Source organism: Eleutherodactylus coqui, chromosome 11, assembly GCF_035609145.1.
Source record: "Eleutherodactylus coqui strain aEleCoq1 chromosome 11, aEleCoq1.hap1, whole genome shotgun sequence".
Lineage (NCBI taxonomy): Eukaryota > Metazoa > Chordata > Amphibia > Anura > Eleutherodactylidae > Eleutherodactylus > Eleutherodactylus coqui.
In genome coordinates, this window is record NC_089847.1 from 121,003,400 (window position 1) to 121,015,635 (window position 12,236).

The 12,236-nt window shown below is 43.9% G+C and overlaps 1 protein-coding gene across 3 annotated transcripts in view; it reads left to right on the forward strand.

Moving 5' to 3' along the window:
• Nucleotides 1-12,236, forward strand: part of ANO1 (anoctamin 1) — a 171,466-nt gene that overhangs the window by 138,367 nt on the left and 20,863 nt on the right. For all 3 annotated transcript variants that reach the window (XM_066583435.1, XM_066583433.1, XM_066583434.1), the window contains 2 exons: nt 5,296-5,378; nt 7,393-7,464. In XM_066583435.1, coding sequence (XP_066439532.1) covers nt 5,296-5,378; nt 7,393-7,464 — 155 coding nt within the window. The remainder of the gene's footprint in view (nt 1-5,295; nt 5,379-7,392; nt 7,465-12,236) is intronic.

The following is a 12,236-nucleotide window of genomic DNA, read 5'->3' on the forward strand; positions in this document are numbered from 1 at the left end:
TCTGGTAGACCCTTTGAGCGTTTCCCGCACCGCTACAAGGATCGCCGCCTCTCGAGGCAGGCCGGTGCTCACACCCCACTGACAATGCTGTATTGTGCACATGGTCCCACCAGAGTGCTTCACTCCCTCTTCTGGGGCATTGCATAATGTTGGTATTAGGCCATGTATTAGATAATTAGTGGAGATGAAAGTTTGGTTTTTATCTGAGAAAGTGTCCCAGCTGCACGAAGAGCTCCGCTCTGGATGGGTTTCTCATGTTCTGAGGTCTGCGTCCCCTTCCAGGGCAGCGTCGGGGGAATCTTCTCCCCCAGTCATCCTCCCGTATCCCTCCAGGACCTTTATACTTGGTGTTCTTATTTTGACGTCTTAAGACTTATTTTTATTCTGTGTTGTGTTTTTTTTTTTGTGAGCGGAATATATAATACGATGAAAAAAGGCGCATCTGTTTGTATTTAGTTCCCAGTTTGTCCCCGGAGAGGTTCGCTCTCTATGGAGTTGCTTCTACAACAATTATCGTGTTTGCCATATGCTAAAGAGCTGTTCCCAGCCAGATCTGAGTCACATTTCCTTTGAGAACCACTAGAGTACATTGCAGAAGAATGGCTAAAGTATATATATATATATATATATATATATATATATACACACACACACATATACATACACACACACACACACACACACACACACTGTTTCCCTGAAAATAAGACCCACTCCTAAAATAAGACCTAGCATGATTTTTTAAATAGTGTCCAGGCTGCTATGAATGTATAAAATAAATATTTTGGAGCAATAATTAATATAAGACCCAGTCTTATTTTCAGGGAAACCCGCTATGCATTTAATTTGCACATGCATATATGTAAAGTTGCTTTTATATTAACCCCTTAAAGACACAGCCATTTTTTTCTCTATTTTTGGCTTTTCCTACCCACATTTAAAAAAAAAAAAAAATCACAAGTCTTCTATTTCTCTATCCACATAGCTGTCTGAGGGACGAGTGGTATTTTCCAATAGTGCTATTTATTGTAGTACTATTGTTATACTCGTATAGAATGTACTGAAAACCTTATAAAAAAATTCTAAGTGGAGTGAAATACTGCTGCAAAAATGACATTACAATCTAATTCTATGGGTCGGTAGGATTACTATGACATCCAACGTATGTTGGGTTTTTTTTGAAGAGGGGGGGTTGCTGTCCCACTTTAAAAAAATAAAATATCTTTAAAAAAAATTAACTTTCTGCCGCCGTCTTCCGACCACCATAACTTATTTAATCGACATAGTTGTGTGAGGGCTCGTCTTTTGTGGGACGCCCTGTGGTTTCTAATGGTACCGCAGTATGATGTAATACTATAGTACGATCTGACAGGCAATCTATCAAGCGACGCCACAGGCAAGGCTTGATAGGCAATTTGCAATGGCAGCCCTGGAGGCTTTCAGAAGAAGCATTTAAAGGGTTAACAGCCACGATCTGCGGGAGTGACGATCGCAGCTATAGCTGGTATCCCTATATGGAGAAGAGAGCTCTTATGGGTCCCCTAAGAGCTCCAGAGCCCGGGTGCGACCGTATACTCTGCACCTATGACCCATATATTCAACAGACCCTGAATCCTTTGATGGACAAATCTGTAATCATCACCCTTGTTTGATGTATAAAACTCTAGGAAAGGGGAATGACAATCCCTACGGAGGCTGTACTGATGGCCATATTTTGCAAATGAGATAGAAATTGTTCCTTTTTGACCGATGGATATGTGACATTAGGAGATTAGTCATGATTCAAGAACCACAATCTATGGCCCCCTGTCCATGGGCGTTGCGGTATCCGGCGGCGAATCTCAGCCGCCGCACGGGAGCAGGAGCCGGCAGACGGTTCTCCACAGGTCAGCCTAGCTGACAGATAGGCTGACCATGGAGAATCGGGGCAATTTGCAGCATTAAAGGGTTAACAGCCACGGTCCCTCCGTGGACAGGGGGACGACGCTTTCCATAGCAATGCTATGGAAAGCTTCAGCCGACGTGATTCCCTAGTGGTTTACCGCTGGCGAAATCATTGCCGTGGACAGAGGGCCTTACTCACAAAATACTGGCGTCACTATATCTGACATCTGCCAGCTTTATTCCATCCCCACAATGCTTTACAGCACTTTACATTAAACCGATACATAAATCAACACCTGGCCATCTGGCCTCTAACTATACAGTATATATGTGTCTCTAACAGGTCTAATGCCATCACATATTACCTTAGCATAACCAAAGTCCGTTATCAATATTCGCTGCAGAGGTCGTCTCTTCTCTCACAGTCTGGGTGTCCGGATCCCAGGAGCTCCAAGCTAACTGCTGAGAGGCCCACCTCCACTTTTACACAAACTTCTCAGGTGCCTCTTGATCTACAAGCAGAGGCACCTTTTCTCTGCCATACAGACTCTCCCCGAGTCCCCTAGTGGCCATATCCAGTACTGAATTACTACAAGGACAATTGTTTTTTTCTACGCAGTTTGATGAACAAAATAAAATGAAGTCAATGTTCTCTTTAAAGGGTTAATGTGAGCAAAGAATAGAATCTCCACAAATGCAGAAGTAGACATCGTAACAAAGTATTATGTTTGGATTAGTTACATTTAGAACATGTCATGCTTTTTCTACGGAGCCACAAAGTTAAATAAATTCCCCTCTGTGTAAATAGATTGGTGTCAGCGCTGTGAAGGATGGAGCTGGGAAGTTGTACATTTCCTGAAATACACTAATTAACTACTTGTGAACGATTCGCCTCAATCCAGTAGCTCGTGTTCTGCTCCCCATCTGTATCCTGCTACTAGGAATATACCTGCCAGATACTAATGCACCTGCAGTGATCGCTTACTCTGCTCTTGTGTAGAGCCGTAAATAATGACCGCTCACATTTCCTACGGCGGTTTTTGTTGGTTGTTACCACTTTTTCCAGACAATGAACTGTTAAAATGAAGAATAGATTGACTCAAGGGAAAGGCAATAGGGGTGAAGGTGTTAGGATTCAGTTGTGGATCCACTGTGTTGTCCTACCGAGTGGAACCACCCGGCAGGATAGACTGCTGACACCGAGGCGAAGACTGTGCTAATGCGGGGACTCGGTACAAAAGGAGGAGAATTGGCCTTATCCTGAACATAGATGGGCTAACATATGCCTTACCTGGAGATACTCCTGAAGGTGGAGAGGTCCAGGCCACCTTTCCTATCCCTGCCTCCTAGACTTCCCTACTTACCTGGTGAGGATAGAAATCCAGAGTCAGTTGCACCGAGCCGCACAGATATGGAGGAGTGGACATAAGTTGGGAACCGGAGGCAGTACTGTGAAGAGACCACAGATACAGGGAACAGATAAACAAGAACCCAGCAGCAAGCACACAGAAAGCTGGATAGACCCGAAGACAGAAATGATCCAGCTAAGAATACACAAAGAACTGAATATAGACAAGATAGCTGCACCAGCAGTCATACAGGAAATGAACAACAACACCAAGCATTCTGGGAAAGGTCTGATGGGTTTAAATAGGAAGCTGATTGCAAATCCCCACAAGCTGGGTGGAGGAGCCAGACACAGTAAGGGCTTATTCAGACAACCGTATATCGGCCGGGTATTCACCCCCGGCTGATATTCGGTGTCCCTCTCTGCAGGAGAAGGAGACTGGAAGAGCCGGGAGCAGTGCACTGAGCTTCTGCCCCCTCTCTGTCTCCTATCCACCCCTCTCCGCCCCTCTACACTATTTGCAATGAGAGATGGCAGGACGGTGGTGGAGCTAAGTCACGGGACTTAACTCCGCCCCTCAAATTGCTCAGTGCACTGCTCCCTGCTCTTCCAGCCTCCTCCCCCTGCAGAGAGAGACACTGTATATCGGCATGAATATATACGGTTGTCTGAATAAGCCCTAATCCTGTGAATGCTGTAAGAAACAGAAGCAGACTCAGGAGACAGGATGACATCTCCGTTTTCTAGACCTAGCAGAAGGCATCTGGTCAAAAACTTTGCTTATGACCCCTTCCAAATCTAGAACCTGGACCCACCTAACTCCCCATGGAAGTCATATATAGAAGAGGTGGTCAAGTATGCTCGCAGCCCAATCCAGTAAACTCCTATAGGAGTAGATTCAAAACTGATTCAGTGACTCACTTAGACTTCAAAAGAGCCACATGCATGACCACCTCTCCACTTTTTCTCAGCTGTATACAATCATCAAAAGGCCATCATAGGACCTCTCTTTTCCATAGAGAAGGCAGTTTTAGAGGTGAGCAGTGTCCAAATACACTGACATGCCAAAAGTCCTGGAACAGGAACTAATATCATGTAGCCTGACGAAGTGGGGCAACTCAATGTGGCATCTATTCCAGAAGTGAACAGAAGTTGTCTATAGGGATGTTGAGCCACAGCTCCGTGGTATTTGTAAGTGCAAGATCTCTGGTGCATGTGGACCTCTCCATCACATTCCATAAATGCTTCATTCAGGTCATGTCAGGTGAACGTGCAGGCCGCACCATTCATAAGAACTCTCCAGAATGCTTCTTGAATCAATCCCGGACATCTTGAGACCCATGGCTCTATGCATTATCCTGCTGGAATATCCAATCATTGTTGGGGGTACATGAAGTCCATGAGAAGCAGTAAAACGTAGCAGGAACTGGACAACAACATGTTTAGGTGGACCAGTAGACCCATCTCTGGTCACCAAGTGTAGTGGGCCCCCATGGTTCAGTGGGCTCGGGCTTGTTGGGTGCTGACTCTGAGCCAGATCATCACCATGAATTGTAAAATGTGACATTGTTACTTCATAAACTGTATCAGTTCCAGAGATTGGCTTCATAGCAGACATCTGGGCATACCAAAGCTAGGACAGAAAAAGACTTATGGCCTTAGATGTGAGGCTATAAGGGAGGCTTATTTGTGGGAGTGTAGTAGGCATGCTCAGTGACCTGCTCGAAGGTCACTGTGTAGAGGGAGAAGGAGCTGAGCTTCCCCTGAGCACCTTGAGCAATCCCCTATTGTCATTGAGTGCAATCTTGTGATGTTTAGCACCAGTGTTACCTTTATTGTCTTCCTGCCTTCTGGTAAGAACAGGGGGAGGTCTGACTATTGTGAGGGATCGATGACCAATGTCAATGTGCACTAAATATTTTGAATAATGTCAAAACTAAGTTTGTCTGAATCCTAAAAATGTGCCGTTCTGTGTGATCCCTGTTCTGACTGCTCCTTGTCCCCCTTTAGAAACCCTTCTATAAACCCCTTTAATAACATGAAGTGTCTTCATTGTGTTGCAGCTGCCACATTCATGGAGCACTGGAAAAGGCGACAAATGAGGCTCAACTACAGATGGGACTTAACCGGATTTGAGGAGGAACAAGTGAGTATGAAAAGATACTAAGAAGATACCACTCCTTGTACAACAGCAGAGAGTATTCTTGAAGTGACCTATCAAAACTGCAGAAAGTGTAAAGTTTTAGCTATGAGGAACTCTACATATTGCCAGTATTTATAGGGTAGGTCTTCCTTAGTAATAGTCGATATACTTGAAGGGAATGAGTCTACGTATTCATTTACGATCACTCAATGTGAAGTTCCAACTTCATTCAGCCTATTGATTCTCATATGAATGAGGATCATACCTTCTGACCAGGTTTTGAAGGCCTAAATGAGCAATAATCTGTTTACAGATGGGTTGGTCTTCCTTTATTTCGAGACTCTGGTTTGGCTGCCATGAGCTAATTTTGCATATTTTTAGCATTTAATGCCAGTGTCATCAGCAGCGTTCTTCCATTAGGATACATCTATCATATATTCAACTACCACCAACTAGAAATTGCACATATTACTGTGTAAATGTGGCCTCAAAGCTGGGTTAGGTTGGCCAACGCCCTATGCAATACCTTCTGCTAACACCCCCTCCCTTATGGTGTACCATATAGTGTCCAAATAAAATAGAGTCATGCTGCTCGATTAGTAAACTAGGGAAGCAATGGCTGCCCAGGTCATCAGGACTATTGGTCTCCTCTTTGGTAGTGGCAAGTGTTGCACCCTATATGGCTACCCAGGTCATCAGGACCACTGGTCTCCTCTTCGGTAGTGGCAAGTGTTGCGCCCTATGTGGCTGCCCAGGTCATCAGGACCAGTGGTCTCCTCTTCGGTAGTGGCAGGTGTTGCACCCTATGTTGCTATCCAGGTTATCAGGACCAGTGGTCTCCTCTTCGGTAGTGGCAGGTGTTGCACCCTATGTTGCTGCCCAGGTCATCAGGACCACTGGTCTCCTCTTCGGTAGTGGCAGGTGTTGTGCCCTATATGGCTGCACAGGTCTCATATCCCTAAGGCTGGACCTGTTTGGCCTAATTCATAATCCAGGAAGCTGAGATCTAGGCAACTTTTTTTGCAAGATCCTTTTTACTGAAAAATTTGCATTAGCTTCCATATGCAAAACTGAGAAAATACTACGGTCACTGATAATTGTTGCACAGCAAGATTAAGAAGACAGCAGCAATTAGTAAAGGAAAGAAAACCTCATCAGTGACTGCGCCGTCAAGTTTACAGAACATCTAAAGATTCCTGTGGTCAGGCTTGTCTTTAGGGGGTCGGAGGGGCAAATACCTTACATAATGTGTTTCACCTAAATATTTGCATTGCATGTGCGTGTATGTATATTTGTCACTGTAGTTATACATATACACAACTGTGTACACATATTAGTTTCTCCATTGGAAATGACTGGTCTCTGGACAAGTGTGGCTCCGTAATAGACCTCCAGGTCTTCCAGGTTCATGTTCTTCATGTCAACACTGCTATTAGGTGTGCTTAATGTACCCCATTAAGTGTTTGGCATACCAGCCGTTGTACCCGTCTCCTAAATAACCCGACCACTAACCATGACCTCTCCTGGAACCCAAACTAATGATTATCTTTTTTTTCCCCTGTGTGTGTGTCGTGTTCTTGTATCCTGAAGGGCACGGTCAAGGTTTGAACTTATTTATTAATAATTTTTTTTTCTATCTTCTTTCTTCAGCAAGTTATCTTTGCATCCTCCTTTGCAGCACCCAAATCTTGTCATGTCCAGCAAAACCCTCAATGTATGTGTTTATGCCTGTTCGTCACTGTTCTGCTGCTCATGCCACCACGTTAAATGACCACGTTGCATATTGTGTTGTCTTCAGATGGTCATTTCTGTTGCACCATGTTTGCATCCATCCCAAATCATAATTCATGTTTCACAACACTGTATGTCAGCAGCTGGTAATGCATCATACCACTGTATGTACTGATCAGCTCCCTTTACAGCCTGCCTGTGCCTTGAGATCTTTGCTGATGAGGAGCCTCATCTGGTGGAGGAATGCGGGCACTCAAATATCTTATACTATCTTTATTTCCTACAGGACCACCCCAGAGCAGAGTATGAGGCTAAAGTCCTTCAGAAATCACTGAAAAAGGACCAGAGGCGCAAAGAGGTATGGAGATTGAAAAATACAAGTAACCATTTAAATCAGTTCTACCAGATCGACCGTCTTAGCCTGGAGTCTTCGTGCAGAAATGAGTAAAGGAATAGACCTTTAAAATGAGGGAATGTCATTTTGGCTACTCGCAGCCATTGTTAGGGGTACTTTTGAGCTTGCCTCATACTGATTTCGTACTGAGTTCAATGTATGCGCTGTATACAGTAAGTGATGGTTGGAGGCAGCCAGAATCTCATTTAACTGTCCACAGATGGGTAGGGAAGGGACAAAATCTTTTTGTGCAGTTTCACACATTAGCCCCCGTGACCTTAACCTGGAACCCACAGCGTATGCTCTGCACAAGCCAAGCCCCCCCCCCCCCCTTTTTTTACTTCTGCTACCAAAATTATTTTTGGATTTTTTTGGGTTTTTTTCCCATGACATAGGGCTATTTTGTAATATCTTTTTTCACAGATTTTTTTTATGGGTGAAAAGCTATAGTTTTTTTTAAATTAATAGTTTTTAATATGAGTATATTTACCCTAAAATAAAGTACAGGAATGGGTTCCTTATTTTCTTTTGGGCATTTTAATATATCATTTGTATAGTATTGGATTATAGGGCGCATATACCGACTGTTAACGTCACTGGAGGCAGGGGATTGTTTTCTTTTTTTTATATATATATATATATATTTTTTTTTTTATTCTGTTATTTATTTTTTTAATTATGTCCTCCATGATATTAGACCTCTGGGGGTTATTCAAAATGTCTTTTTTTTTTATTTCACACTTGTCCACTGTAGCTGGAACACCCATTGGAACCCCAGTTAAAGGCAAAAATATCTCCCTGTATTGACAATAGTCACTGGCAGAGCTGAGCAGGGGTCTGCTAAGACCCTGCAGCTCTGACATACCTGGAGGCACCCGGTGATCACCAGGTCAAATAGCGGAAGTTACACTTCTGCTTTCTCTATTCACTACATAGTGCTCATTGAGCGCTATGTAGCCCACAAAAGACAAGACAGAAGTGGTTAAAAATTATTCTGCCTTCTCCTCTGGGTCCTCGGCTGTCACTGATATTTGAGGACCTGACCTGCTCATGCAAGAATGCAGAAGCTTTAATTCCGTGCCGTATTTTTACTATGGCACGGGATTAAAGCCCAGGGCCAAGTGTGGTATATTTACGGCGCTTGGTCCTTAATGGGTTAAACTAAAGTCATATAACTGAGGGTCTGACCAAAATCATGCAGGGTCGATAACGTGATGATTGTTTGTTTGTTCCATCGACATGAATACACCCTGTAATTTATAGTTACGCGTTGTTTGCCCTTCAGTTATGATGAGTCTCATGTCCTGTAACACAATCCCGGTCTGCGACGGCCCTGTTGTGTATGGCAGTGTTTGTGCAGCATCCATCTGTATACAATGGTGCTTTTATTCTAAAGCCAATCTGATCCACAAACTGGGATCAGGTAACTTGTAAGTGAAGGAAATGGTCCTCTTGTCCTCCTACATCTCCGATTACCATGCTGTGTCACCGGTCTGCTCCGTGTACTTCTTGTGTAGATTAGTAGCATGTTACTAACCTTCACTCAAATGCTGTAAATCTGATTCTGTAATGATATTGGCTAGGTTTTAGGGTAGATTCACATGCAGCAGATTTGTTGTAGAAATGCCTGTGACAGGCCCATATATCTGAATGTAGCTTGCAGTGTGTAGCTTGAAGTGGGGAGTAGCAGTCGTTCCCCTCCACAGGAAGGGAGGTAAAGAGGTGGCACACGTGTTGTGGTAAATGGTAACAGTCTTGGAAGCTGAAATAGGGGTACAATTGAACTGCAGCTCAGTTTTTGAACTTTGCAACTTAGTTACAGAACTTTGCAACGCAGTTTCAGAACTTTGCAGTGCAGTTTCAGAACTTTGCAGCGCAGTTTCAGAACTTTGCAGCACAGTTTCAGAACTTTGCAACGCAGTTTCAGAACTTTGCAACACAGTCTTGTTCTTCCAGTTTTTGTGAGATGCAGTTACAGTCTCTTCGAATACAGAGCTTCATACCTGGCGTAGCTGCGGGACACACTCAGTGACCAACACAAGTATGCACTCTGGTGTAAAGACTTGCACTCTCCTGGCAGTACAGCAGTCAACAGTTCAGAGTATCCAGGGCACTCTTGCAACTTAGTGCTTTTGGCTCTACCCAGTGTCTTAGCAGGCTCCAAGACTCACTAATGGCTCTGAATCACAGTCCATATCCAACCTCTCAGCTTGCTTGAGGACTGTCTCACAACTTAATACAAGCCACATGCCGGTTCTCAGCAGGTTCCAGGACTGGCTCATGACTCCAGGCCTCACCCAACCTCTCAGCAGACCCCAGGGCTCTTTGGCAGTTCATCACCACATGCTAAACCCAAACTCTTTTACTGACCGCTTGTACTTGTGCACTCCACCACAGCGGCGGCAATCACAACATTTGTACCACATGCAGGAACCATCTTGTGGTGCAAAATGTACCCTACCATTCGTCTGACAGACTTGCTTGCCTCACACATCATGACCATTATGTAAACTATAGGATGACCACAAGACTGGGATCGAGACCACACAATATCCACAGGGGGACCACAAGAGTGTCCGTAACATTAATTGGGACAACATCCTCAAAAATAACAGTACAGACGACAAATAGGAAAAGTTTTAAAACATCCTAATTACCTCATATGAGCAGTTCTTACTCTTTAAAAGCAAAAGAACTACAAGTAGAAGGAAACCAATGTGGCTCGACAAGACGGTAAGGGGGCAATAAACGAAAAAAGAAAGCGTTTAAACTACTAAAACAAGAAGGCAGCAAAGAAGCGCTAAAATCATACAGGGAAAAAAACAAAATATGCAAAGAAAAGATCAAAATTGCCAAGAAAGAGGCAGAAAGACTGATCGCCAAAGAGAGCAAAAACAACCCTAAACTATTCTTCAGTTATATTAACAGTAAACGGATTTGCACTGAGAGCACTGGCCCTTTAACAAATAATGTAGGAGAAATCATAGAAGATGATGGAGGGAAGGCAAACCTATTAAATAGATTTTTTTCAAGTATATTCAGGAACGAAAAGGAAATGCCCCACGAGATGCAGAAGAATAAAATGAATCCCTCACAAAATATTACATACCTAACGCAGGAGGAAGTGCGGAATATACACTAAATGGAGTACAGCTAGGGAAAAGTGATATGGAAAACGACCTGGGGGTACTAGTGGATTGTAGACTTAACTGAAGCAATCAATGCCAGTCAGCTGCTGCAAAAGCAAATAAAGTCTTGGGGTGCATTAAAAGAGGTATAGGGGCGACAGATGAGAACATTATTCTTCCACTATATAAGGTGCTCAGGAAAGATGTTACAGTACTGGAGGAGCTTCAAAGATGGCAACTAAGTTAATACACGGAATGACAGGACTGGAATACCCAGGGAGACACCAAAATTAGGACTATTCACCCTGGAAAAAAGACGGCTAAGGGGTGATCAAATAACTATGTATAAATACATGAGGGGACGATACAAGGATCTCTCCCAGGATCTGTTTATACCCAGGACTGCGACGGTAACAAGAGGGCATCCGCTACGTCTAGAAGAAAGCAGGTTTCATCACCAACACAGAAAAGGGTTCTTTACTGTAAGAGCAGCGAGACTGTGGAACTCTCTGCCTGAGGACGTGGTGATGGCAAAATCCATAGAGGAGTTTAAGAGGGGACTGGATGTCTTTCTAGAGCGCTACCATATTACAGGATATAGACATTAGGTAACCAGCGGGTTTGTAGTTCCGTGTCTACAGACAGGTAGGAACTCTCAGAGGGTGATCCAGGGATTATTCTGACTGCCATTATGGAGTCGGGAAGGAATTTTTCCCTCTAAGGGTCTAATTGGCTTCTGCCTCTTGGGGTTTTTTGCCTTCCTCTGGATCAACAAGGAGGTTGAAACCGGCTGAACTAGATGGGCATTGTCTTCATTCAGCCTAACATACTATGTTACTGTTACAACGATCAGACCAAGCAATTGCATAGTAAACATGAGCAGCTATAGCGATTACCCAACGTCACAAAGCTAGTATTTTCAGACCCCTTACAAATCTATGAGCAGAAACAAGGCCTATGCAGATGGAGCCAATCCTCATTTGCAGAAATTCCCGCGTCAAATCTGCCGCGTGTGAACGTTCTCTTATAGTTCTGCAGTAGAAATAAGATGGCAGCATCAGATGGTGATAAAGACCAGATCACTGGTCGAAACGTCGCTGCAATATTTTTCTGCTATGGGAAAATAAATACTTTTGATTTTCTATGCACCATCTGATGCTGCCACCTTATTTCTACTGCTGAAGTTTCGGGACTGGATCCACGTCCTGGCGGCTGTTGCAGGTTTGTCCCACCCTTACTGGGCTACAAGTGCTGCTGGTGTGACATACGCTTCTCTTATAGTTCTAATGTCCTTTGTCTCAGATGACCTTTTCTCTATGAAGTGTAAATGGTTTAAACTTCTCTTCTGTCTCAGCTGCCTTACTGCTATATCTGTATGTCAGACATGGAATGAGCGTGTGCAACTGCCCCTACCATCACCGGCCTCTAGCTGTGGCCTTCATTTATAGCCTGTTCTGTTATGGGGCCCTTATTTCAATAAAGGTTATTTATGGCATATACCAATGGGGTCCCACCTCCGACAGACCCCTGTTTGAGGTATCACATCACCCTCCTACAAGAGGAAACCAAACTTGGCTACTTCTGTGCTTGCTCAGCAGTTTCCATAAT